Source organism: Sitophilus oryzae, unplaced genomic scaffold (genome assembly GCF_002938485.1).
Source record: "Sitophilus oryzae breed Bouriz unplaced genomic scaffold, Soryzae_2.0 scaffold_829_pilon_pilon, whole genome shotgun sequence".
NCBI lineage: Eukaryota > Metazoa > Arthropoda > Insecta > Coleoptera > Curculionidae > Sitophilus > Sitophilus oryzae.
The window spans coordinates 1174815-1202188 of NW_022147449.1; the positions used below are offsets into that span (position 1 = coordinate 1174815).

The 27374-nt window shown below is 31.9% G+C and overlaps 1 protein-coding gene across 1 annotated transcript; it reads right to left on the bottom strand.

The window, feature by feature from the left end:
- Positions 1 to 21219: 21219 nt before the first annotated feature.
- On the bottom strand, positions 21220 to 25029 carry LOC115889697 (D site-binding protein-like). The gene is made up of 2 exons (XM_030909753.1): positions 24852 to 25029; positions 21220 to 22117 (listed from the first exon to the last, which is right to left on the bottom strand). The coding sequence occupies exons 1-2, from the start codon at positions 24897 to 24899 to the stop codon at positions 21404 to 21406; spliced, it is 762 nt and encodes a 253-aa protein (XP_030765613.1). The 5' UTR covers positions 24900 to 25029; the 3' UTR covers positions 21220 to 21403.
- Positions 25030 to 27374: the final 2345 nt, after the last annotated feature.

The following is a 27374-nucleotide window of genomic DNA, read 5'->3' on the forward strand; positions in this document are numbered from 1 at the left end:
ACAACACTCAATTTATTGGTAACAAGTAACATCTAATTAAATTAACATTTACTAATATTAGAGTCAATTAAAGTTTACATTAAGATTAAAGAGTAAAAGAGCCATGGCCTACAAAAAAAAAACAGAATCATGTATAATGAAAAGCATACCTGCATTTTCAAACCCTGTAAAATACTTTGTTTTTGAATTATTTTTAAAGGATTCTTCATTCAAATCTAGTACCTCTAGCTTTGCCTTCAACGAATAAATTTGACTATTGCAAAATCATTAAATAGTTCACATAACTGTTCATTGTTTATAGCTGTTTGCACTGACACACTAACACTGTTTTCATGTACTTCTACTGCCGCAATATCTGTGAGCTGTTCAGGTTCTTGAATCATTGCACATGGGTGTTCAGCATGTTCTACCTGGACTTCAGCTTGGACCTAAAAATACATGAGAATATTTAATACTATATATATAAATCAAGTTACCTATAAAAAACAATGCAGGAAAATGATAATTAATAATAATTTTACATAGTGAAACACTCACCTCTTTATCATAACTCTCATGAATAAGGTTCTTTCGCTTCACAACTCTATCGTGTCTTGATACCGCTAATTTACTGGGCTTGGTGCTGGAAACATATCCCATTTTGTGGCTTGGAATCCACTCTGGATGAAGTTTATTTTCAAGTTCAGCTGGTGATCCGAAAAGTAATGAATACTTATTTTTGGTTTTGTTATTGGTACACTTACGGAAACAAATAATACATATTAGATACCTACTTGTATTATTATTCACCTTCTATAAAGTGTCTTGAGTAAATTCCAAGTTTTCAGCTATTGTTCAGATAAGGGGCCTCGTTTTAAAGCCTTTACCCAACTATTTCGCCTTTCTTCTGATAGAGCTTGAAGATTTTCTCCTCCATTCTTTAAAACAGCCGGGAATCGAAAAAACGATACTTTATCCCTTTCTCCTCGCATCGCGCAGTTAACAATACAACAAAATGAAGGCATTATAACTTATAACTGATCAAAGTATTATTCAAAATTAAGAAAAGTCCCAAAAAATCTCGATAAATTACGATGTTTACAATTCAAAGAGTGTATTTTAAATGAAGCCAATGGATTCTGCTTGCCCTCCAGCAAATATGGCCGACCTGTCAATGACGTCATTCTGGAATGGCCAATAGAAAATGACATCCTGAAAAGAATGACATATCATATGTCGACTTTTGACATAATCGCATATGGTTCATTTGAAATTGTAACATTTAACGGATTCATAACGACAATTTGACTTGCAATACCAAGTGTGTGGTACCAAATTATTCGTAAAAAATGCTTTTCCAAATATGCCAATGAGCCAATTTCGTTCCCTTTGAAAAAATGATATACGATTAAAAATATGATTTGGGAATATTTTAACAGATAAGACACCAAAAACAATAGACGATTAAATATATTTTTCCAAGACTCCTTGATTATAAATTAGTGTTTTTAACAAAGTTTAATAAAGTTAAAGAAAAACTAAGCTAATTTGCTAAAATTTTCGATCGATAATTTGTTCTAGCATCAGTACTAATCACATCCTAAAATAATTAATTCCCTTTAACACAGTATAACAACCAGTATTACCAATCATTGTTGAGTCGCTTCGTTTAAAATATAAAATAAAAAGATATTTGTGCCTCTCATATTTTTCAAGTCGTTTTTAAACGTTTCTTACTTTTTGTTAGTTTTTGACGGATTTTTTTTCTTCTATTCAAGATTCTTTTATTTCGTTGTTTTATAAAATTGCAGGAGCTTCTTTTCAAGTTCAAGTTCAAATGGTAACAAAGGAAAGCGATGTTGAAAAAGAAATTCTTTCCCGAGTCTACTTTTTAATTAAATTAAAAAAAAACATAACTTTTTTACTAAAAGTAAAGTGTATTAAATTCTATGGAACTATCAAGGCAAAATATTATACAGGATTGTTCACCACATACGACACGGAGTATTGTAGCTAAACGATGAGATTTTTACAAATTGTAAGTATTGGGTTCGATGAAGGACTATTAGAGGTACAATTTAAAAATAATTTTACAAGATACAGAGTGTCCCAAATAAGTAAAAAATATCAAAGTTGTATTTTTTTAAATGGAACACCCTGTATATTATTGCATTTTTAGTTTCTACGATTAAAATAAAGGTAAATTTGATTAAGGTTTATTACACTTAAACCTTACCGTTTTTGAAATATTTTCAATTTTGTGAAATTGCAGTAAAAATTTTAAGGCTTCATTTCTCCAAGGGTACCAAAGTTTTTAATACTAAATATTTACTGAAGTTTATTTATTGATCAGTTATTGTGTTGCAATAATAAAAATAATACTACCATATACAGAGTGTCTAAAAATTTATTTTATATAATTATTAGCTTCAAACGGCAATAACTTGTTTAATTTAAATGGGACACCCTGTATATTTTACGAGAATCAGATACACAATTTAATTGTCTATCAAATTATATTATACCATTTTTTACCTATCTCTTTAAGTTTCTGTAGAAAATGCATTTTCTTGTAATTCAGAATATATTTATCAATATACCCATGGAATATTGACATTTTAGATTATTTTTAAAGATGTACCAAATTTTTAAAGAGTACAGATACTAATATTGTGGATATAATTCGTTTATTTCATTAAAAAAAAACTGTTTAAATATTTGTTAAAAAGGACCAATTAATATGATTCCAGTATTCAAACTACATTAACTAACTGCATTGATTAATAATGATTGTTCCAAATACTAAAAAAACTGAATTTTGTATGGGTATTAGACAGTGTGATAAAAAGTAATACCTTAAAAATGATATTTCATTTTTTAATAAATGCTTATTTATAACAACAGAGACTTTAATTTTGATAACTTATTATTATATTGATTTCTGACTCAATTCCACATTTATTTAGAATAATTTATTAACGAATACAATTAAGTATGTAATTAATTAGTATATGGGCGGTAATAATGGTGCTATATTTAATTAATGGTATACTCTTTTATAAAGATTTAAATAGTTTTCTTTTTGCATATAACATTATTGTTTTTAGCAAAACGATAATATTACTAGAATGTCAATATATGATGTCAATATTCTATAGGTGTCAATAATGAAATGTCAATATTCCATGGGTATATTGATGAATGAGGTCTAAATTATAAGAAAATGCATTTTCTACGAAAACTTGAAGGGATAGCTAAAAATGGTATAATACAATTTGATAGACAATTAAATTGTGCATCTGATTCTCCTAAAATATACAGGGCGTTCCATTTAAATTAAACAAGTTATTGGCGTTTAAAGCTATAAATTATTTAAAATAAATTTTTAGACACTCTGTATAAGGTAGTATTATTTTTATTATTGCAACACAATAACTGATCAATAAATAAACTTCAGTAAATATTTAGTATTAAAACTTTGATACCCTTGGAGAAATGAAGCCTTAAAATTTTTACTGCAATTTCACAAAATTGAAAATATTTCAAAAACGGTAAGGTTTAAGTGTAATAAACCTTAATCAAATTTAGCTTTATTTTAATCGTAGAAACTAAAAATGTAATAATATACAGGGTGTTCCATTTAAAAAAATACAACTTTGATATTTTTTACTTATTTGGGACACTCTGTATCTTGTAAATTATTTTTAAATTGTACCTCTAATAGTCCTTCATCGAACCCAAAACTTGAAATTTGTAAAAATATAATCGTTTAGCTACAATACTCCGTGTCGTATGTGGTGAACAACCCTGTATTTTATATAACAATTAACGTACTCTTATTTTTTGTGAATCACGCAAACCTAAAATTAATAAATTAGTTAGTATGAAATGTGGTATGAATTAGTTGTGAAAATTAGCTGTTAACTTAATGTAAGTTAAAATACTATCGAAAAGATAGAATGTAAAAAATGGGGTAATAAATCTCGCAACATAATTCATCCACTATAAAAAGTTTTGAGATCTCATGTAAAACAAAGTCAGTTTATTTTATTTAGTCTTTCTTTAAGCACCTATTCAACAATTTTGTTATAAATTGTTAGATTTTCCTTCTATTATTAGCTTAAAGCTATCTAAAATTCGAAATTTGAAGTTTGTGTCACATCTAGAAGCACCTGAATTGATCTGTCAGTGAGTCAATGTCGAAATTAAAGAAATTTGAAAAGCCATAATTCATAAACTGTGAGGTATAATTAGTAGATATTTTGGTAACCTAGCCATGTATAGTATGTCTTCATGTGTAGTGAAAATTAATATTCTTGCTTTATCCACAACGAAGTTACAGGGTGGTGAAAAATGCTGCTAATAGCTTCGAGAAAAGGATGGTACGGCTGTGCTCGACTTGGCGGGGGCACTGCCGTGCTCCCAGATACATTTGAGCATTAAAACTAATTGATGAAAACTCAGAGATGGGATACGTTTACAATTATTTTTTTTTCTAAGATCTTATTGATATTATAAATTAAAATTATTTTTTCTACATAGAACTAAAATATTCTTCTTTAATTTTCCTAAATAGAGTTAAAAGTAAAAGTCACAATAACAAAATAAATAATTATACCGGGTGCGTCTCAAAAGTGGCTCATAACATAACATAACTTTTTTTTTCAGATAAAAAACGAGATTTGGTATGTGAGTATATGACATAATTTAAGATTGATTGACGTATTCAATTATTGTTTTTGGTCACTTCCTGTTTCACCGGAAATGACTACAACTTTTGATTTTTAAATAGCACCCCCGGTATTTTTTTACTTTATTCGATAGAAAATGACATTCTGAATAGAATGACATATCATAATGTCAACTTTTGACATTCTCGCTTAATAAAAATTCAATCTAGAGTGCTATGGCTAAGTTAAAAAAGCAAATTGATAATAAAGGAGCCTGGGAAAAAGAGATTTGATCGTCTAATGTTTTTAGTGTCTTATCCTGGTCAGTTAGAAAATGCTCAAATCGTATTTTTAATCAAATCTCATTTTTTTTTAAAACGGAACGAGTTCATTAGCATATTTGGAAAAAGCATTTTTTTAAGAATAATTTGATACCACATACTTTCGAGTCAAATTTTCGTTACGAACCGCAAGTTATAACTTCAAATAAACCATATGCGAAAATATCAAAAATTGACATATAATATGTCATTCTATTCAGAGTATTATTTTCTATCCAATAAAGTAAAAAAATACCGAGGGTGCTATTTAAAAATAAAAAGTTGTAGTCATTTCCGGTGAAACAGGAAGTGACCGAAAACAATTGAATACGTCAATCAATCTTAATTTATGTCATATACTAACATACCAAGCCTTGTTTTTTTAACTGAAAAAAAAAAGTTATAAAGGTGAGCCAGTTTTGAGACGCACCCGGTATATTATTGACCAGGGCCGTATCTGGGGGGGTGTTTTGGGGGTTCAACCCCCCCCCCCCCCGAAATTATGGCCGAAATTTTTTAAAAAGTAATGATCATTGAGTAAGTAAGAACGAAACAAAAAAGAAGAAGAAGATGGATGAATATCTATGACTGAAGAATACAAGCTTGTGTTGTTGACTAAAGAATACAAGCTCAAAAAAAAATAATAATGCGATAATTATATTGCATTTGGCAACATCGCCAGGCATTTTTTTTATAATAAAAAATGTGCCTTACCTATTCTGTTTCTGTTTACATTAAAAAAATAAAATATTTAAAAAAATTATTATAAATTTAAAATTTATAATAAGAATTTAGTTGAATTTTAATTAAATATTTTAAATAACGGCAACAGCCACACTTGTCTTTTACGCCCTTGTATCCCGATAACAGATAACACCTGAACGGTCGCGTCCGCTAGACTTGGCTAGACTAGCGAAACCAATATACGACCTCGATTATTAACTCAAACCAGTTCTTTTTACTTAACTCTTTCAAACAGTTCCAAGTTCCTAACTGTTCCAAGCCCTAAACTGTTCCAGGTCGCAAACTGTTCCAAGTCTCAAACAGTTCCAAGTCCCTAACTGTTCCAAGCGCTAAACTGTTCCAGGTCGCAAACTGTTCCAAGTCTCAATCTGTTCCAAGTCCCACTGTTCAAGCTAAAGACATGTAACGCCCATATACGGGCTGCAGCAGAATTTGTGACCTTAGACGCCAACTTTTTAGACATAACGAATGAATCATTATTACAATGGTAATTTGTTCAGCTGTCAAGTGTAAAAGGCGCAATGATAAGAAAGAGCCAGAAGTTACGTTTTATAGGGAAATAAACAGTCCCCTACACCTTTTTAGCGTTTTTTTTATTGAATTCGATAATTATTTTTCTAATATTATATGTACTTGATATGTACTATACGTCGATACTAGTTATGTACCTTTCGTTAACATTTTAATACGTTTTTTTCGTAATTAATTAGTATGATACCACCCGATACACCATAGGCGTAGTGAAAACATATAATATCAAAAATATAAATATCCCTTCAAGCGGCAATGTTAAGTAAAATATGTGCCACGACACTGTTTGGAAGAATGGTCACAGTTTGGTTTCGGGTGCTATTTGTCCTTGTATTCTTTAATCATTGATGAATATACATTATACATCCTAATCTCACATTTCCACTTTGAAAGCAAATGTCATTTTCAATTTTCGACTTTCAACATTCAAGTGTTTAAAACAGCAAAAGTTTGATAAGGACAAGATTTTGAATGTTGTGTGTTTTGCTGGTCATTAACGTGATTAACGTTTGTTATTGTTCTGCTATTAGACAAAGAATTCTTGGACTATGACACTTTAGCGGCAGAACTAGACTTGTGGCGGCAAAAATGGAAGCAGCTACCTGCAGTCGACCGACCTAAAAACGCCATCGAAACGATAATCGGAGTCGCAACCAAACCAGTGTATATTTCCAAATATATACATTTTATTAATGATCCTAGCAACTCTACCAGCGTCAACAGCTACACCAGAAAGGTCTTTTTCAACCCTAATGCCGCAACCGCACATGCGGTAATCGGCGATCTCCGATCGGGGCTTCGCCGACTATGTGTGTGGATGAAGAAGTCGGAGTTCGGCGACTCGATCGGCGACGAAAACGAGCGCTTATCTCTATGTTGTTGCTATCAGAGCCCGCATGTGTGGATGGAAAGGCGAAGTCCGATCACGAGCGTTCGGTAGTTGACGAGCGCTCGGAGTTCGCTAAATGCCGCATGTGCGGTTGCGGCATAAAGGTGCGTATTCATTATCCGCACGAACGAACGAACGAATGTTCGCTAGTAGTATGGACGGGGACCGCACGAGAAGACCGGAGGCATTTGTTGGCGAACGCCTTTGATGTACCGACTCGAAACGGATGGTCGAGCGAACGAACGAACGAACGGCCGCATGCGTTCGGTCCCCGTCTAAATATACCGCACTTTCATTCGTTCGTTCGTTCGTTCGTTCGGATAATGAATACGCACCTTAAGACGATTGAAGGACTTCCTACGTAACTCTACAGGTCAGGAGCGATTGACAGGACTTCCTTTATTAAGCGTACATAGAGAAATAAATATCGATATCGAAGAGGTAGTCAATCGTTTTTCCAGGGAAAAGACCAGTTTATCCTTTAAGATTAATAATTTTTACCTGTTACTTTTTTAAAATTTTATTTTCAATGAAGATTTGAGTGCAGCCCAAAGCGATTTTTTTATTATGCTTTTTTCCTAGCAGCTTTTGTACTCCCAGAAATGTTGGTCTAGATACGGCCCTGTTATTGACTGAAAGAGATTTTTTCATACTTTTCATATCATATAAGGACTATTAATGTATATTATGTTGAAAATTTTATATAATATTTTATAATCTTAATGCGAAATAAAATACATCGATATAGATAAGATCTGAACGTGAGGATTACTAATTATTAACACATTAATTAACAAATTAAATCTAACGAGCTAGGTAGATACATCAGTATGATTAGTTAATAATATACAGGGTGAACCAGTGATCTAAAAATGCTCCAAGACAGGGTTTCTGTTTGATATTCACTCCAATATTGAAGTTGTTTTTAAATTTGAACTTATTTTCGCGCGATGGGAGTAAAAATTAAAGGCCGTGACACACGGGACGCGACAGGAAAAGTGGTGACGATCGAAGGTTAGTGCTTCGGCGACGTGGGAGACAAAAGCGCGTAGTTCGAGCCCGGGCGCACAGTGGAACGAGCTTATGGGAGCGGTTGGACATTAGGTTTTTTACTTGATACTTTCAATCTGGAAAACTTAAAATTATTTATATATACTGTAATATTATGTAAAGAGGGACGTCTTAAATTATAACAAAAAATTGTTGCCTTACATAACTTAAACCATATATTAGGGCGCCCTAAAAATATAGTGTGTGTTTACCAAAACCAATTTTTTAAAGCCCATAACTTTGCTTCATTGTTATCAAATTTTTCGTTTTGAGTTTTTTTGGAGTGGAGGAACTTTGAGTTTTATTAGAAAAAATATTTTTAATAGATTAATAATTTATTATATAGGGTGGTCAACAAAAATGAGCCTTTGAAAATTGTTCATTACTCAAACATTTTTCTTCTTCGCAGTGCCGTGCCTGTCTTCAGGCGTTGGCGATCTCCATGACTATTTCGTGGAAGAGTTCTCTATCTTCTGCTGCATGAAACAGCCTCTCCACCCCCAGACCGGTCCAGTTCCGTATATTTCTGAGCCATGACAGTTTCTTTCGACCTACCCATCTTCTACCTTCGACTTTTCCTTGAATAATCAAACGAGGAATATAATATTTGGTGCCACGCATTATGTGTCCGAAGTAGATCACCTTTCTGGCCTTGATGGTGGTTAACAGTTCCCGATCTTTGTTCAGCTGTCCAAGAACTTCCTCGTTGCTTATATGTTCGGTCCAAGAAATTTTAAGAATTCTCCGGCTTCTATTTTATTTATATTCTCGACTTTTAGCGTCTATGTCTCGCATCCGTAAAGAAGAGTGGACCATATGTAACAACGTAGTGTTCGCAATCGGGTTTGCGGTGACAGGTTTCTATTAGTGAGCGTGGTATTCCATTTTTTGAATGTTCTACGTGCCATTTCAATTCTTGCCTTTACTTCTTCGTCACATGTATTTTCACTATTTAGCCAGCTTCCTAAATATCTAAAATGTGGTACTTGTTCAATATTGTGTCCGCTGATTTTTATCGGGATTGGATTAATTTTTGGTCCGATTTTATTATTTGTGGTAATTTTGGAAAGCTAATGCTTTGAAATATACAAATTTAATGTCAAAATTGATATTTCATAAAAATTGAAGATGACGAACAATTTTAAAAATTAGGTACTTTTAAGTTTGTATTTTAATAAACGCAGTTTTAGATAAAGTTAATGTTTTCTGGACAAAATAATGGTAAAAGATAATGGTTTAGCATGTTTTTCTTTTCGTTTTTGAATATTTCAGCCAAGTGATAACCATATTAAATTACTGCATATTTGAAAATTATTTGAACGACTAGCATTATTTGTTAATGTCAGGGTAAATGTCAAATAAGGCGTGCGGGAAAGTATCAGTTTACGCATTTGTTAGGAAAATAACTATAGTAAAGTGATAGAACACTAATTTCTCATTAACAAGTCCTATTTGAGAATTATTTTTTTAATAGTTCTGCTTATAATAATAAAAACCGTAGATGTATCCTAATGGAGGGGGGTGCAATGATTTGGATATAATCTACTAATATACGATTTAGGATAGTACCTAATAATAATATCGGAATAACAATATATTTTTAAAGCCAGACTTGTTCAACCTATGTAAATTACTTAAAAGCCCCTTGGAAATAGTATCCATCGTATAGTTCAAATTTTGTTTTTTTTCAAAAAACGGCAAATTGGGGCAACTTTTTTATATATGTTTATAATAAGGGTATAATGGTCTACTATATGCCGGTATTCTTTTTATGGTACCTTGCGGCACTTACTTCATATTTCTTGATGATTAGATCTATAATAAAAATTCAAAACTTTTTATTCAAAAATATATAGTGGGTGATTGATGAGATGTATGTACAAAATTTTGCCAAAAATTCATTCACAAAGAACGAGTTAAATTAAAAAAATAATATTTTTTAAAAAACCTACCGCAGCTTGGGCAATAAAAAAATCAAATTGTGGTAATATTTTCAACATGAATTAGCATTTTTGAAAACGGTTAATTTTAAACCTTTGTAAAAACGACAAAATACATTTTTGTTTTATAAAAATCAGTTTTTAAGAGAGGACTGACATTTGTTTTTGAAACTACCATATTCAGTTTTCCATTTTCCGAAAAAAAATTTTAGCCCCATGTCCAACATTTAACATGGACTCGTTCCATTGTGGGGCGGTGCGAGCGACGCGTATTTGGTCAAACAATGTTTTCTTACGAAGTTGTTCTAGGTAGGAGAAGACTGAAGCGGCACACAGTGGCAGTGATGTAAGTTCCCAATAGCGACAAAAAATCAAAATATCAGAAATATTTTTTTTAATTACAATTTCATTTGTATAGTTTCTAATAGCACAGATTAGGTATCCTATAAGTATACAGATAAAAATCTTGTCCCTAATTCGTGGTACGAAAGTTGTTTTTTATGACGATGTGCAAACGAGTCAAATTTCCTGTGCGCAAAAATAAACTCGCGTAAAATAACAATAAACAGCATAATAGAGAGATATCGCTAAACCGAATAGCGGGCATGGATGTTAATAAGGTCAGGTGTTATTTCCTTTACGTGAGGTCGTACTAACTCTCTTCATTTATAGTTATCGGATCGGAAAGAATTCTGATCGCGTCGCGTCCGCTATGTAAACTTAACCTAACTTTGAATTTAAAACTTTGAAATTGTTTTGTTTACTAGGTATTTTAAAACTAAAGGGCTAAAGTGCTTATTTCCAGTGCTTTATTGTTCAACGTCTGCCAGTGGGTTTAGGGCAACAAGCAACAAATTCTCTTAGAAGGGCTAAGTCGTCATCTGCTGTAAACCTAAGACTCTTTATAGGTTCTTTAGCATTGGAAGAGGTGGAATCCATATTTTGGGCCATATTTATTTAATTAAAACTAATCCCAGCTGCTTAAATATCAAATTACCTAACAAAACTAAAGCAATAATTCAAAACAATTCATAACCTAAAATAAAATATCTCGCCGGCCGGCTCCGGTTGTCAAATACCCGCACATGCCCATTTAAGCAATTTTTAAACGTTATCAGAGGTTATTTAGAAAGAGCGCTTGGTGTAATTGATCGGCATTACGTCAGGCGGTAACGTTATTAGCGGGTGTTGCGTTAAAAATTGACTCGCGCATATCGTAACCATGATAAGGTACGCGTAAATACTGGATGACGCTATTCGGTTTTCCGATATCTCTCTAATAATTGTGCCGGTCAGGCGCTGTGCACAATTTTAGAGGCCATAAGTGGGCGTGCTATGTGCGCAAACTAGTCACCTTACTAATGCCCGATTCCGAAAATTGGAACCACGAAAAACAATAAAGAAAAAACAAAGATTATAATCTGTATAATCTGTGCTAATAGTCCATATTTTCAGAAGTTTATTATAATGCCAAACTCTCTAAAATATAAAATAATTTGTCTTCGTTTTTTTTAATGGAACAACCTGAATATTATTCCTTTGTTAGATAGAGAATTAAAAAATGAATATTTTTTGTATTTAGAGTATTTCATAATTTTTAACAGTTTCGCTATACTACACAATGTATTACATATGGCTCTTTCAACGATAAAATACTAGACTGAATTGACACAAGATACAGATTTTGAAATTTTCGGAACCTTGGATCATCGTGTGTATATGTTACAGTAAAAGTTGAAAATCAGTGATTGTTAACAATTACTAGTAAAAGCTTACATTCACGACTGATTTGTTAAGACTACGCTAGTAAAAGTTCGACCGCTATTATTTTTGAAACCAACTTTTACTAGTGAATGCTAACATTCCCTGAACGATGGCAGTGAGTTTGAAAGATTCAGTTAGCGCGGTGGCCACATGTTGTAAAATATATGGATAAATAAGGATAAGTTGAATAACAGGCAACATCAGGATAACATTAAATTGGGCTAAACGTTGGCAACGTTGACAGACATCTGGCATAAATTTGCTTTGTTTTCTGTGGTTATGTATAATTGTTTTTTTATCGTTGTAAAAAGTGCTGTACGGTATTTTCCCTACGGAAGAAATTTTCTGTGAAAATTTAAGGTAAACCGGGCACTTGCAAAGTTTTAACAGTGCTTGTTTTTCATTTTTGCAATATAATGTAGTAAAAGCAAAAGGGTTAGGCTAAAAACATAGTGGCGCGACGAGGAGAGCGGCGAGCAAGCAGCTCGACATCGCGTCGATCGATCCTCGAGGTGCTAAATCATAGTAGAGCGGCGAGCAGATCGCTTTACTATGTTCAAGGCGGATTCTCACGACTGGCGTACTTGACAAACATTTGTTATTGGAATATACTTGCCATGTCGTGAGAACGGGTTCCTTGGTCACTTGTCGCGTCCCCACTCTCTGTAGGTAAATATAGCCCGAGTCAAACGATTAATCGTACACTTGCCAAGTATACTTGGCCAGCCTGGGCCAGCTTTGTTTACACTTGCCGAGGCGCAAAAAAACGACTGCGCAAATAATGTTACTGTTATAGCGTATGTCCGATTTATTTCCGGATCGTAGTGTTTTTCGAGTTAATTGTGGATAATTTAAAACGTTAAAACAATAATAGATTATGTAATATCAAATTTACATTAATAACTTCAATATTGGCGGCATACCTAAGTCGTTTTCACAGCAATAATGGAGTGGAAAAATGAAGACTACACGGGAAAAACCAGATATGTCACATTTTCATAGAAATCAAGATACAACTTTATAGACAAATGTTAACGTCATTCGACAACAATACGCTTAGTCCCAGAGATATTACAGCTTGGTTATTTTGCCGTACAAAAGAAAAACCAGAGTAGTCCACGCGTAGATGGCAAAAACCAGAGATGTACTTACGCATGGGCGACAAGCATGCATCTTGCAATTAGTATTATATTATTAAAACAAGGGATATTACAGAAAATAAACGTTGAAAATCAAAAACACAAACAAATGTATTCCGCTCGAAACTTGCCGAAGCTTACAATAAACAACAACAATCTCGACTGACCGAAAAACATAGATGAATCAACAAATCTCTCAAAAACATCATCTGACACGATCGATAGAAAAATATTATCCTTATGTAACAATCTTAAAGGTATACACATACGTAATTAATTTATGTACGTATATACGGAGTATTTTTTTCGTTATCTATATGGTTATAAATTTATATATTGTAATAAAAACCCACTTAAATATAAATTTTCAAAAAAAAAAATAATAGTTTAGATTTAGGTTTTATACAACCTTTAATTAATTGAACATCTCTGGTTTTCTCCTGTTTTGTTTTGCATTTTGACTATTTTTTTTAGATTATCTATTTAGATTTTTATTTCAATATTTCAGAATATAGCGATAATTCACAATATTAATAATTCAGAATTGGTAGTAATATAAATATTTTTCTAATTATTCAACCGAAAATACCATATTTCTTTAAAAAACACTAAATTACATTTTCTCGGCTCCAATTAAAATGGACAAAACTGGGTTTTCCGTGTAGTCTTCAAATGATGTTGTTTTGGAATTTAGGATTTATACGAAAATGAGCCCTTTATATGGATGGCCAAACATAAAAACATAGAAATCGTATTGTAGTGTACAGTAAAAGAACTTAAAAAGAAAAAAGAATCACTAGGAACGACAATTTCCGGACGACCAGTATCCATCGATGCGACTATACTGTTTACTTGCCAAGGATTGTAGGGGTACTTGGCAAATACGCAAATATTGGCGTACTTGCCAAGTACACTTGCCAATGTAGTACAAAGTGGGGACTGGTGGGGATACTTGCCAAGTACGCAAATATTGGCGTACTTGTCAAGTACGCCAGTCGTGAGAATCCGCCTTTACGCGTACTTGTCTTCACATGTTTGTTTTTGACGCGACGCGACGTCGCGCTGCTTGCTCGCCGCTCTCCTCGTCGCTCCTCTATGTTTTTAAGTAGGTATTGATAATAATTAAAGAAAAAGAAATCACAAAAATAGTATTATCATTTATTGGTTCAACATTCATCAATATATCGATACAGACTTAAGGCAGTTTAAAAAACTTCGAGGTAGATAAAATCCAAAAAAGTTTGTATTACTAATTATTAGGACAACACAGTGAGACAAAAATCAATTATTAATTTACTAAAAAACTTGGTATTCACTCTATATTAAATAGAAATTTTAAGAAGTGAACCAACAGAACATAAAACAAAGAATCACATTTTTCCTATAAATTAAAATAAATATTTTAGATATTATTTACATAATGGCAATAGTTGTCCAAACTAAAAATAGCTAATATTCTTCCTAGATTATAGAAACCAAATAAAAAGAGAATGTAATAATATTAAAATAAAATGTTTTAAGTTCTAATATTTTGTGTTAGTTAAAAATAAATATATTGCAGTCTTCTTTTTCGAACACTAGAACAACATTTTTTTAGATTAATATCAGTTCATTCTCATAGAAAATGGAAAATATCACAAATTACAAATTTTTATACAGGATGGTGCGAATCGTATTCCCGAAATTTCGACTGCATATTTTGCCGATAGAAATAAATAAAAAAAGTCCGTATAAATGTATGTGCTGCGTTTCAGAGATACAGGGTGTAGAAGTTTCACATTTATTTCTATTTTTTCCAAATAATTTTTGAACTAACATAGATATTTTGGATGAAAGTTGGTGTCTAGGTGTTTTTTGATGCCAGAAATTTGAGAATTTCTCATGGCAAAAAATACCAGACACCGATTTTTATCCAAATATCGGCCTTACCTCAGAAATTAAAAAATGAAACTAACTATTACATACACACTGTATCTCCGAAACGATGCATTTTAGAACATAAATGTATAACTTTCCTACTACTTATTTTTATCTGCAGAATATACTGCTTAAAGATTCCGGAAGTTATTTATTGTTATTTATTTCGTAGTCTTATTTCTTGAAAAGACTTCCGGGTTTGTCGCCATTAGAAGAAAATCTACAAAATAGAAAAGTTATTGTTTCTATAAACACCACTGTGTTGATCCAACGGATACGAATATGTCAGTGGTATTTCTTCAGAAGCAAAAGAAAAACAAAGAACAAAGAAAAAAAAACTATTTAAAATATCTAAATACAACTATTCAAGAACGATTTAGTTTTTTATTGGAACCATTGACATTCTGTTAAAATGACATTATATGAAGTCAAACTTCTAACTAACATTTATTATTAATATAACTCTGATAACAATATTACTAAATTATGTAAAACCAAAAAAAGCTTCAAGTTTACTGTACAGGGTGGCGCACCTCATTCGCCTCGGTTGATTATACGAAAACGGAAAGATGAAGAAACAAAATATTTTATGGGTATATGTGGGGAGGCAATAATTACAACCAAACCAAACCAAACCAAACACCCTGTATTTTTTAAAATAAATCGAAACAGATTCAAATGCTCTTTTAAACTATATTAGGGTTCTAGATAATTTAGCTCAGATGTTGAATAAAAGCGATTTTTTAATAAAATGGCAGTCAAGTGTCGCCATGGCAATTTTCTAGTAACAGATAGTAACTATTTTCAAAATCGACATTAGTTTATGGAAATTATTTATAACAGTTCAATACGTAAATTTACATACAATAGTTTAATAAGTAAGAGAGTATTCATTATTTTATCATGAAAAATAAAGCAGTATATGGTGGCGTAACGAATGGATATGTTACTAGTGATTTTATTTAGAGTGTGCAAAAAATTGCTTCTAGTGAGACAAATTGCTCCTTGTCCTCAAGGGTTAAATAGAAACCTTCCTGATAAGCGTTCCTTGAAAAACTACTTGTCCTATTTCGGAGAACTAGTATTGTGGTTCATAAAAAAACCTATTAGACAGAAACCTGTCGTTGGAAGTGAAGAAAATGAATTTGCAGTAATTGGCCCTTTTATAGAAAATCCATATATCTACAAGTCATCGCAAAATAAATCAAAGAACTACGTCTTCGTTTTTCTTGATAAAAAATCTAACTTTGATGTCGATGTTAGTTCTGATATGCCCTGTACATTTCAAAATAATTTTAAATTATGCACATTGCCTTCCCACATATACCGATAAAATATTTTGTTTCTACATCTTTCCGTTTTCGCATAATCAATGTGATTATTTTCAGTTTTTATTGATTATTTTTATTTTTTGTCCTATGTGATTATTTTTAGTTTGTCCTTTGTTTTAATTTTTACCTATAACGAAAGAAGTCTTTTCAAGAAATGAACCCGTTACAACGCTATAAACATTATTTAATTGTATTGAGTCTTTGAAGGTTTTTATAAAAAGACCTAATATAATAATTAAAAATCTCTCAGATTAAAGCTTCATTCGGAACCTCGCAGTTAGTAGAATAAATAAATGGTTTCAATTACACTTTATAGGTACTTTTTAGTTTACGATGATTCACAATTAAAATTAATAGAATAAATATCCTAGCAACAGCTTGCGGTAGTCAGTTGTATCCACAGAAAAAGCCAAATATTAGGCTTATAAAACTATCAACTGTTGATTTCTAGCGACAATTTCTCTTGACGGATGATAATAAAAGGCTAAAATGACATTCTTCGCAAATTTTGAAATAAAATTAGTGGAAAAGTCAAAAGTTTGTTAACTTTTCTACTAATTGAAAATGGCTACCACTAATTTTGACGTTTTAAATGTTAACATTGAAATAGGGGGAACAAACTTTTACGCTAATTGCAAGGTTCAGAATGAAGCTTAAAGGACACCAAAAGCCATTTAATTTAGTCTGATATATCCAAATCTTGTTGTTTACAATATTGACTAGAATTTTGTATATGTTACGGACAGCGATGTAAAACCGGCATTTAACTTTAATGATTGATCGATGTTTTATATGCTCACTTATGTTGGAAATTGTTCTAACTGACCGACTATTAACGGAAAAATCCAATGAATTCGGACAATATTGATAAGCTGCAGAAAAACTAACAATTTAACCACTTTGCTCGGGCGTTGATTAATTTAATGTCTGATATAATGCGGGCGAGGTTCTAAAGCCGCGTCCAAGCTACTCGAACAAAATGTTCGCGAACACATATAATTAAACAGATACTAAGTGAAAATTGTGAGATAGGTAGATTTATAAATAATAAAGCCAACAAGTACAGCTAGCCTAGTAGAGATGTGTCGTTTGTGAATGATTCGTTCACAATGATCGAATCTTTAGAAAGACCCGTGATTGACTCGGTCACCTCACGTGACCCTATCAATCATATGACCCGAAACACAAAATCCTCTCCTGCGTGTCTTACTGAATTTGAACCTAAAACAACGATCGGATCATTGAAGATTAAAATGAAAAACGAACCAAACGAACTCTTTTCACGTATCGCGTCGCGTTGCGTCGTTCGAATTAAACCCCGATCCGTTCAATGATCAATGCAAACATCCGAGCCGCATTTTAATATCTAATTTACCATAATTTACGTCTTATATTGTTTTCACATTATTAGTTAATCAAGCTAGGCATCGCGTCATCGCGATCGCGATAATATTTCTTCATATAATGATTAAGATAAAATCATTCATGCATCATTTCATTCAGCGTTTCGAGTTTCGAATGTTCAGAATAAGTTACACTGAAACACAGTAAAGCGATCATTCATATGAACGAATCATGATGAACGGGTCATTTCAATGAATGACCTGGTGAGACACGGGTCACGGGGAATGAACCGGGGCTTCCCATCCCTATAGCCTAGGCCTATTTAAGAGGGCGGAGCGCCGAACGGCTAGCTTGTACGCCAGAGCGTGCGTCTGCCTATGTTAGAGCGCGCGCGTTCTTTTTCCGACGGGTGTCGGTAAATCAAAAGGAGCGAACGGCGTGCATTTCGGATATGAAGGGTCTCGGGCGTTCATCTGTGATTTTTATTTTTTACCGAGTATTCGACAATGGGAGACGCAGTTATTGACTGGGATCGTGAAAAACATTTACAACTAATTTGTTTACACAAAGAAAACATTTTATAATTTTAATTTTATTGTGGGTTGAGAGTGAATAGCTATGTAGCTAGACTTCGTCCATATAATTTCTTTTTTGTTAATATAGACCTTTATGATTATTTTTATTAAAAACCGGAATTATTATGGGATTCTGAAATTAAAAATTACTACTTAATAGGAAGTTTGACACCGGAAATGAAATTTTACCATTACATTTTTAGAAATAAATATACCGAGTGTTTCTGAAAAGTGGTTCACTTCTATAACTTTTTTAATTTTTTAGATAAAAAACGAGATTTGGTATGTTAGTATAGGACATAAATCAGGATTGATCGACGTTTTCATTTATTTTCGGTCACTACCTATTTCACCGGAAATGACAACAACTTTTGATTTAAATGGTACCCTCGGTATTTTTTTCCGTATATGATAGAAAATGACAGTCTAAATAGAATGATATATTATATGTCAATTTTTGACATTTTCAATTTAAAAATGGCCATAAATAAACGTAACAACAATTTTACTCCAAATACCAAATATGTGGTACCAAATTATTCATAAAAAATGCTTTTTCCAAATATGCTGAGCCAGCCTCGTACCATTTGAAAAATTTGAGTTATCATTAAAAATTTGGGCATCTTTTAAGCAGCCATGAAAGGCCATGATTTACGAAAAAAAAATTACATGATCAAATATATGTTTCCAAAGTTCTTTGATTACAAATTAATAGTTTTAACTCAGTCTTGGCACTCTAGATTGAAATTTAAAATGCTATTTTTATTTAATTGGAATTTTCTAAAATTGACGTATGATATGTCATTCTATTCAGAATGTCATTTTCTATCAAATAAAGTAAAAAAGTACTTAGGATACAATCTAAAAATACAAAGTTGTAGTCATTTCCGGTGAAACAGGAAGCGATCGAAGGTAATTGAATACATCAATCAATCCCGATTTATGTCATATACTAACAAACCAAATTTCGTTGTATTATCTGAAAAAATAAAATAGTAAAAAAGTGAGCCCCTTTTGAGAAACACCTGGTAGAATCGGCTGAGAATGAATACAGGTCTTAAAAATACACTATAACGAATAATCTACCAAAAGACCCCTGTGACCCTCCGCCTGCTAAATATTGATTCTTCAACGACAAAAGTTCTTTTTAAAAACTATTTACCGGTTAATTTATTTAATAAAATGCTTGCACTCGAAATCCGGGCACTCGAAAAAACAGCGACTACCTAAATGCATCCTAGATCTATAGAGCAAACATGGATGTCGCATTCTTCCCCACACCTCAGTCCTCGGGACCGATGCGATGGGCTGTGCCGTCGTTTACGACCTGCTGCTACGAGTATATAGTGTGAATTATATATGTTCGCGAACGTTTTGTTCGAGTAGCTTGGACGCGGCTTAAGATTAGAAATAAGATAATGTGTTTGTTTAACTGTGCAATCGGCATTTTTTTTAATCGGCTGCCATTTCAAGCGTCTATTCGCTGCTGATAATTTACTATGCCGTCGACACGAAGTTGCACGATTTAGTTTTGATTGCTCTGATTGCTTTGATTTCAACCTTTTTTCGTCGTGATTCCATATTTTTAAATTTTAACTTGATTGCTTTCAACATTAAAAGCAATCAAATTCGTATTAAAATTTAAAAATATGACTTTGATATTTAATTATTAAAATCAAGACATTTTGATTTTAAAATTGAATATCAAAGTAAGAAATGGTTAACCGAGACATTGAGGAAATGTTAGCTGTTGTTGTATTCCAATATTTCCTAATATTGTATGGTGAAAATCGTTAATGCCCGGACCGACAGAACTCAATGAAGAAGTTATACATATACAAAGATAGATTTTGACAAAAAGAGCAAGCATGGAAAAAAACTGACTACGCCACTGGATTGTGCTTAAAAAAGTGCCTTAAGAATGTTTTTACAGAATTTTATTATTCCGCGAAATAAAAAAGTTATAGGCAATTTTAAAAATGGTAAAAAATTCAAAAAGACCCCGTATCTCAGTTGGCAGTGAAAATATCAACAGGCGGTTTACGCCATTAAACGTGTCTCATAAATCGAGCCCATGACATCTATGTCGGTTTTGCTCTACCTAGTCAGGAAATAGGTTTTCCCTGTTGAAACAGACTAATTTCGACCACCCTGTACACTAATGTGCCAAATATTACGACATTAAAAGACGAGTGAGAATAATTAATTGTAGCATTCATGCCAATATCTCTTCACAGAGTTGCCAATATTTACTATTTTACGTGTTTTCATCAGACATTTCTAATTTACTTCCGACTCATTATTGTTTATAAAAATTGAATTTATATTTATTTATTATAATTATGGTTTTGTTATGCATATGAAGTTAATTTTTATAATCATATTTAAAAAAAATGTAACAAATAAACATTGGAACCTTTTTTTGCAACAGTGATTATAAACGGTCAATCAATATTTTCTAATGCGAGAATAGTGCAAAATATGACTTTTTTACCTCAACTTCCTCTGCGACTTCTTATTCACTATCGATTTGGTTCGTGAAATATCTAACACGTTTGATTTGCTTATTCACAATCGTGGCGTCTTTCGTATTGATTCGTTTCTATTCGTCTTTCACGAATATACTGTTGACACACTTTCGTGGACACTGATGGCCCACACTTTCGTAGACCATGCCCAATGTCAACATTATATTCGTGAAAGAAGAATAGAAACGAATCAATACGAAAGACGCACCGATCGTGAATAAACAAATCAAACGTGTTAGATATTTCACGAACCATATCGATCGTGAATAAGAAATCGCAGAGGAAGTAGAAAATATTGATTGACTTCCGATTATAATCTTTGTTGCAAAAAAAGGTTCGAATGTTTATTTGTTACATTTTTTTTAATATATTTTAGTATATGATTATAAAAATTTCAAACTTCATATGCATAACAAAACCATAATTAAAATAAATAAATATAAATTCAATTCTTATATACTGTAATGACTCGCAAGTAAATTAGAAATGACTGATGAAAAGACGTAAAATAGTAAATATTGGCAACTCTGAAAAAATTTTAATGTGCCCTTTTTTTCGTGCCGGTGAGTGAATTTTTTCAACATACATTATCCGATTAAATTGGGTTCTTTCCTTATTAGCCCGGTATTATCGTAAACGCCCAGTATACATCATTGTCCGTAACATATAAACTTGGAGAAAGTTATACACACTCGATTTGCCGCGTGTATAACTTCTTTTCCTTTTCCACTAACGCAAGCCGCCACCTCAGTTTCATATTCTCCTGCTCCAGATAAGCCACCCTGATCGCCAATTCATCTTCTCTGGCTTTCCTAGCTTCTCGAGATCGCTTCGCAGCTTCGTTGTTTTTCCTACGCTTCGCCACGTACTCTGGATCTTTGCTTCGTTCGGCATTTGTCGCTATAGTTCGCCTCATGTTCTTGTTGGATTCGTTTTTCTGCTTTGAGTCGTACTGCGACAATACTTTCTTCCTAAATTGTTCGTACTCGTAAGTGGTATTTTCATCCGTATCAATAGAGGTCAGTAACGGCGCAGCATTTTTCGTAATCGAAGATATCAGCTTAAAGGGTCGCTTAATAGCCAAATTTCCTCTACTGCTCCGTTCTAGATCGCTAGAACTAGCTAGCGAGGAATCGGGCGATCTTTCTGGCAAGTCGCATTCGGCGGAAGTGCCCGAATTTACTGGACTTGGTCTGAGAACTGTACCAGGACTTACAGAAGGCTGAGCAAGGGTATGGCAGGGTTCGCCAAAACGCTGCAGCGATTGATGATAATACTGCCATGACATGAGAGATGCGTTGTTAGGGTACATGTGGTAGTCCATGTAGCCTGGGGAACAGGCGTTTCGGATGGGAGCTTGGGAATGTTTCCGGACGCTAAGGTCAAGCACTTCCATCTGAAACAACAGTTTCAGTTTAGAGATGTATTAAAGAATAAAATAATTTATTAATGAATAATATTGACTTTTTTCTTTTGATATCAAAATTGCTTAGGCCGTTTAATGCTAGTTAAAAGTTATCTCTTGATATTTTGTCGCATTTGGCCTCCTTCATGAGATAAACGCAATTTTATTAATCACAATAAAATTAAAATAAAAATAAAATTAATGAATTATATATTTACCTAATTTATAATTATATAGTATTATAGCCATTAGTTATTATTCCTATTAGTCCACCTTACAACAGGCTATCAAAAAAGTTTAAAAAATTCAAGGATTTCTGAGATTTAAAAAACATTTTTTTTTGAAAATCAATTTTATTTTTTCCTGTCGTTACTTTTTAGAAAATCGAAAAACTAATTACATATTCTAGCCACTTTATAGTAGCTATCTCAGAGTATATTCTGAGGGCTATCTCATTTTCAAATTAGCTAATATTTTCTGAGATACATTGGCCAGGTTTTTTTTTAAATACGGACCTGCATTCAGTGTAGCATATCGTTGCACTAGAGCTAGAGAGCGAATTTTTTCAATACCTGAAATAAAAAATGCAGGTCCGTATTTAAATAAATTATGTTGACTTATGTATCTCAAAAATATTCAATTAATTTGAAAATCTAAAAATGCTATCAGGTAGCCTTAATAACGTAATTATGAGAATATGCAATTAGTCTATTGATTTTCTAAAAGGTAACGACAGGAAAAAATGAAATTGATTTTCAAAAAAATCCATTTTTTTTCAAAATAACTCAGCAATCCTTGACATGTTTGAAACTTTTTTTATGTCATATTAGTGTAGTTAGTAATTTGAGCCAATTTAACGATATTCGTATCTATTACGGTTTCCGAGATACTAATGCTCCTACCTCGAATTTGTAGCACCCTGTATATATATCTAGTTTAAATTTAATAATTAGTTAATACGCAAAGCTAATTGTGAAAATAGTATCGTTTGGTAATAATATAATCATTAAATATCACTAAGCAATAATTATACAGGGTGTTTCAAAACAAATGCGAAAAACTTCAGGGGGTGATTCCTTGTTCAAAATAAAGGGTAGTTTGCTTTATAAACGTTGGGTCAAAAGTCAACCATTAGGGAGATATCGCGGTACAAAGATGGCGGAAAAATAATGTTTTTATTTTTTATCTTGAAAACGAAAAGAGATAGACTAATGAAATTTTACGGAAGCATTACTGTTATGAAAACTTTCTGGTAATTTTTCACTTTTTAAAATGAGTGGAAGGGGTTGAAATAAACTACCCCTATCATTCTTGTTAATGAAATTTAAAGAAAAGTCTTATCAAACACATGCAAAAAAATAATTTTGATAGTTTAGTTTATTTAGAAATTTTTTTCTCTTGTGTTTTTGATAAAACTCACCGATTTGAAATTAAAAATAAAATGTAAAGCATTACATGTCAGGACAAAAACATTTTTAGATAAAGAATCTAGTGGGCAGATGTAATTTTTTAGGAAAAAATCTAGTCGGCCGCTGTCACTTTTTAGGATGTTTCTAATATTGTTTTATTTGACATTACCCTACTGCAATACGTTATTATCTAGATTATTATTATTATCATTATTATCACTAGATTCTTAATCTAAAAATATTTTTAGTCCTGACATGTAATGCTTTACATTTTATTTTTTAATTTCAAATCGGTGAGGTTTATAAAAAAAATACAAGAGATAAAAAAGTTTCTAAACAAACTAAACTATCCAAATTAATTTTTTTGTATGTGTTTGATAAGATTTTTCTTTAAATTTCGTTAACAAGAATGATAGGGGTAGTTTATTTCAACCACTTCCACTCATCTTAAAAACTGAAAAAATTACCAGAATGTGTGTTTTCATAACAGTAATGCTTCCATAAAATTTCATTAGCCTATCTCTTTTCGTTTTCAAGATAAAAAATAAGAACATTATTTTTCCGCCATCTTTGTACCGCGATATCTCCCTAATGGTTGACTTTTGACCCAAAGTTTATGAAGCAAACTACCCTTTATTTTGAACAAGGAATCACCCCCTGAAGTTTTTCGCATTTGTTTTGAAACACCCTGTATAAATCGGTGAAACGGAAGTTATCGAAACGAATTCATTACGTCAATCAGTACTAATTTATGTGATATGCTAACATACCAAATCGCGTTTTTTTATCAGAAAATATAAAAAAGTTATAGGGGCGTGAAACAATGTTGTGAAACAATATCCGATCTAAATATTGTAGTTCTCTAGAAGCTTCTAATGAAGACCTTCACCAAAGATATTCGAGTAAAAGTTCGTATGGAGTATTAAAATATCCCACACATTGCAGTCTTCCTTCTCAATTCAGTTTAAGTAACACGAACTCTGTTTTTCCGTCCACACACAATGTTTTCCTTGATACGTTTTGACTGAACCGGTAATATTAACAGGTAAAACTTAATAGTGTAGAACAGCTCCTATGTTTTTTGCGTTTGTTTTTATAATCTGGGACTTAACTTGTTTCATCTTATAATGTATGTAAGTTAATATAAAACTCAATATAACGTTGGACAAAACAAGTGACGGATATTCCATAATTTGTAACGAATATTAATGTGTACGAAATTTGAATAAAATATATTTAGAGTAAAAAATACAATGTGTTTTTGAAGAAAAAAAAATTGGTCCAATTTACTCTTAATAGTATTAAGTTATACTTACTTTCATTGACATTATATCCACACAAGCACTGGTTTTCACTGGAACCATACAAATAAAACAATGTTTATATAAGAATAGTTCTTGTCCAAGAGTCACCTATATATCTAATACCGACACATAAACTAAAACCACTTTTAGTCAAATCGCTAAGGTAGCCGGGCTAAGAACTATAGCTCGTTGAGCTCTAGGCATCAACTAGTTCAAAAACAAGTCCAAGAAGATCGAAATGACAATTTCAATACTATCTAAATAGCGAAGTTCTTATCTGCTGACCAATAAGGTCCGGAGAAAGGTACTAGGGCCCGCCTACGCTGCCCGCCGTGTGAATAGCCGAAATTTTGACAGTTTTGCAAATGTTGCGGTCGATTTTTGGCTAGAATTCCAAGGTGGTTCCGTTAGGTTTTATTTGTACCTGATGTTGCGGGTGTTTACCGTAAAGGAAACACTAGAACTTACCGTTAGATTTTGACCTAGTGAAATGGATTGAGCCCATTTTTTTTGCTGTTTGTTATGCTCTATATTTGATAATTAATTAGTTTTGGTGATTATTTTTTTATTTCATATTTTGAATTTGCGAATTTTAATTTTTGTTATTTTTTTGTTACGTTGATTTCGTATTAGAGAAATTATGATGCTCATTTATTTTATCATTACGCTTTTTATTAAATTTTGTAACATTTTTTTTGTTTGTTATTATCCATATTTAATAATTAATTAGTTTTTGTTATTATTTCTTTATTTAATATTTTGAGTTTGCGAATTTTAATTTTTGTTATTATTTTCTTACGTTGATTTGGTATTAGAGAAATTATGATGCTCATTTATTTTATCATTACGCTTTTTATTAAATTTTGTAACATTTTTTTTTGTTATTATCCATATTTAATAATTAATTAGTTTTTGTTATTATTTCTTTATTTAATATTTTGAGTTTGCGAATTTTAATTTTTGTTATTATTTTCTTACGTTGATTTGGTATTAGAGAAATTATGATGCTCATTTATTTTATCATTACGCTTTTTATTAAATTTCGTAACATTTATTTTCTGTTTGTTATGATCCATATTTAATGATTAATTAGTTTTTGTTATTTATTTCTTTATTTAATATTTTGAGTTTGCGAATTTTAATTTTTGTTATTATTTACTTACATTGATTAATTATTAAATAAATTATGCTGCTCGGTCAGTTGCATTTTTTTTTGTTTGTTATGATCCGTAATTTAATAATTAATTAGTTTTTGGAGTTATGTCTTTATTTAATATTTTGAGTTTGCAAATTTTAATTATTGTTATTATTTTCTTACAATGTTTGGTATGTATTAGAGAAATTATCTCAGAAATTATGCTACTCAGTTATTTTATCATTACGCTTTTTATTAAATTTTGTAATTATTTCAAATAGTACTGCTAGTAGGCTATTTAAAACTCTAATATAATAACTCAGATATACCTGGTGCGTCTCGAAAGTGGCTCACCCTTATTTGTTTTTTATTTTTTTAAATAAAAAAACGAGACTTGATATGTTAGTATATGGCATAAATTAGGATTGATTGATTAATTCAATTGTTCTTGGTCACTTCCTGTTTACTGGAAATTACTACTACTTTTAATTTTTAAAAACCCTCGTTTCATTTTACTTTATTCGATAGAAAATGACACTCTCAATAGAATGACATATTATATGTCAACTTTTGACATTTTCGCTTATAAAAAATCCTTTTAAATTTTTATCTAGATCGCTGTGCTAAAAACACTAATTTTTAATCAAGGAGCATTAAAAAAATAGTTTTGATCATCTAATGTTTTTCGTGTCTTTTCCTATCCGGTTAAAAGATGCCCAAATCGTATTTTTAATCATATCTAAATTTTTTCAAGTGAAACGAGGGTGGCACATTAGCATATTTGGAAAAAGCATTTTTTTACGAATTATTCGAGTGTCATTTTCTATTGACTAAAGTAAAAATATACCGAGGGAGTCATTTCCCGTGAAACAGGAAGTGGCCAAAAATAATTGAATACGTCATTCAATCCTATTTCATGTCATATACTAACATACACAATCTCGTATTTTTATCTGAATAAATAAAAAAGTTATAGGGGTTAGCCACTTTTGAGACGCATCTCGTATACATTTCAATCCCAGAAATATGCCTATGAGGTTTTTACAGCAAAAGAAAATGTTGAAAATGTTGTTTCGGGTACTATATTAGTAATTATACATAACAGAAAACATAATGAGGTAAATAAAATATTTTGAAAATACATTTTGTGCAATATTTTGAGCAAAGCTACTATTTATTGATGTTTTATAACTAAGAAAGTCCAGTTAAGTACCTATGCGATGACCTAATAAAGGGACGAGATAAAGGTCCATTTATTTGGGTCTTTAGAGTCGCTGGTCTTAAAAAACGTTTCGGCAAATGTTCCATTTTTACCTAGAATTGCAATAAACGAATCCAACCTTTCGCTAGAGAAACTACCGTTACATCTCCCAAGGCGGCGTCTCTGCTATTTTTTGCCT

Excerpts from the sequence above, each read along its gene's own strand:
- LOC115889697 (XM_030909753.1), bottom strand. The coding sequence starts at position 24,899 with ATGGTTCCAGTGAAAACCAGTGCTTGTGTGGATATAATGTCAATGAAA. Across the intron at positions 22,118-24,851 it reads TGGATATAATGTCAATGAAA|ATGGAAGTGCTTGACCTTAG; the intron begins GTAAGTATAACT and ends CTGTTGTTTCAG.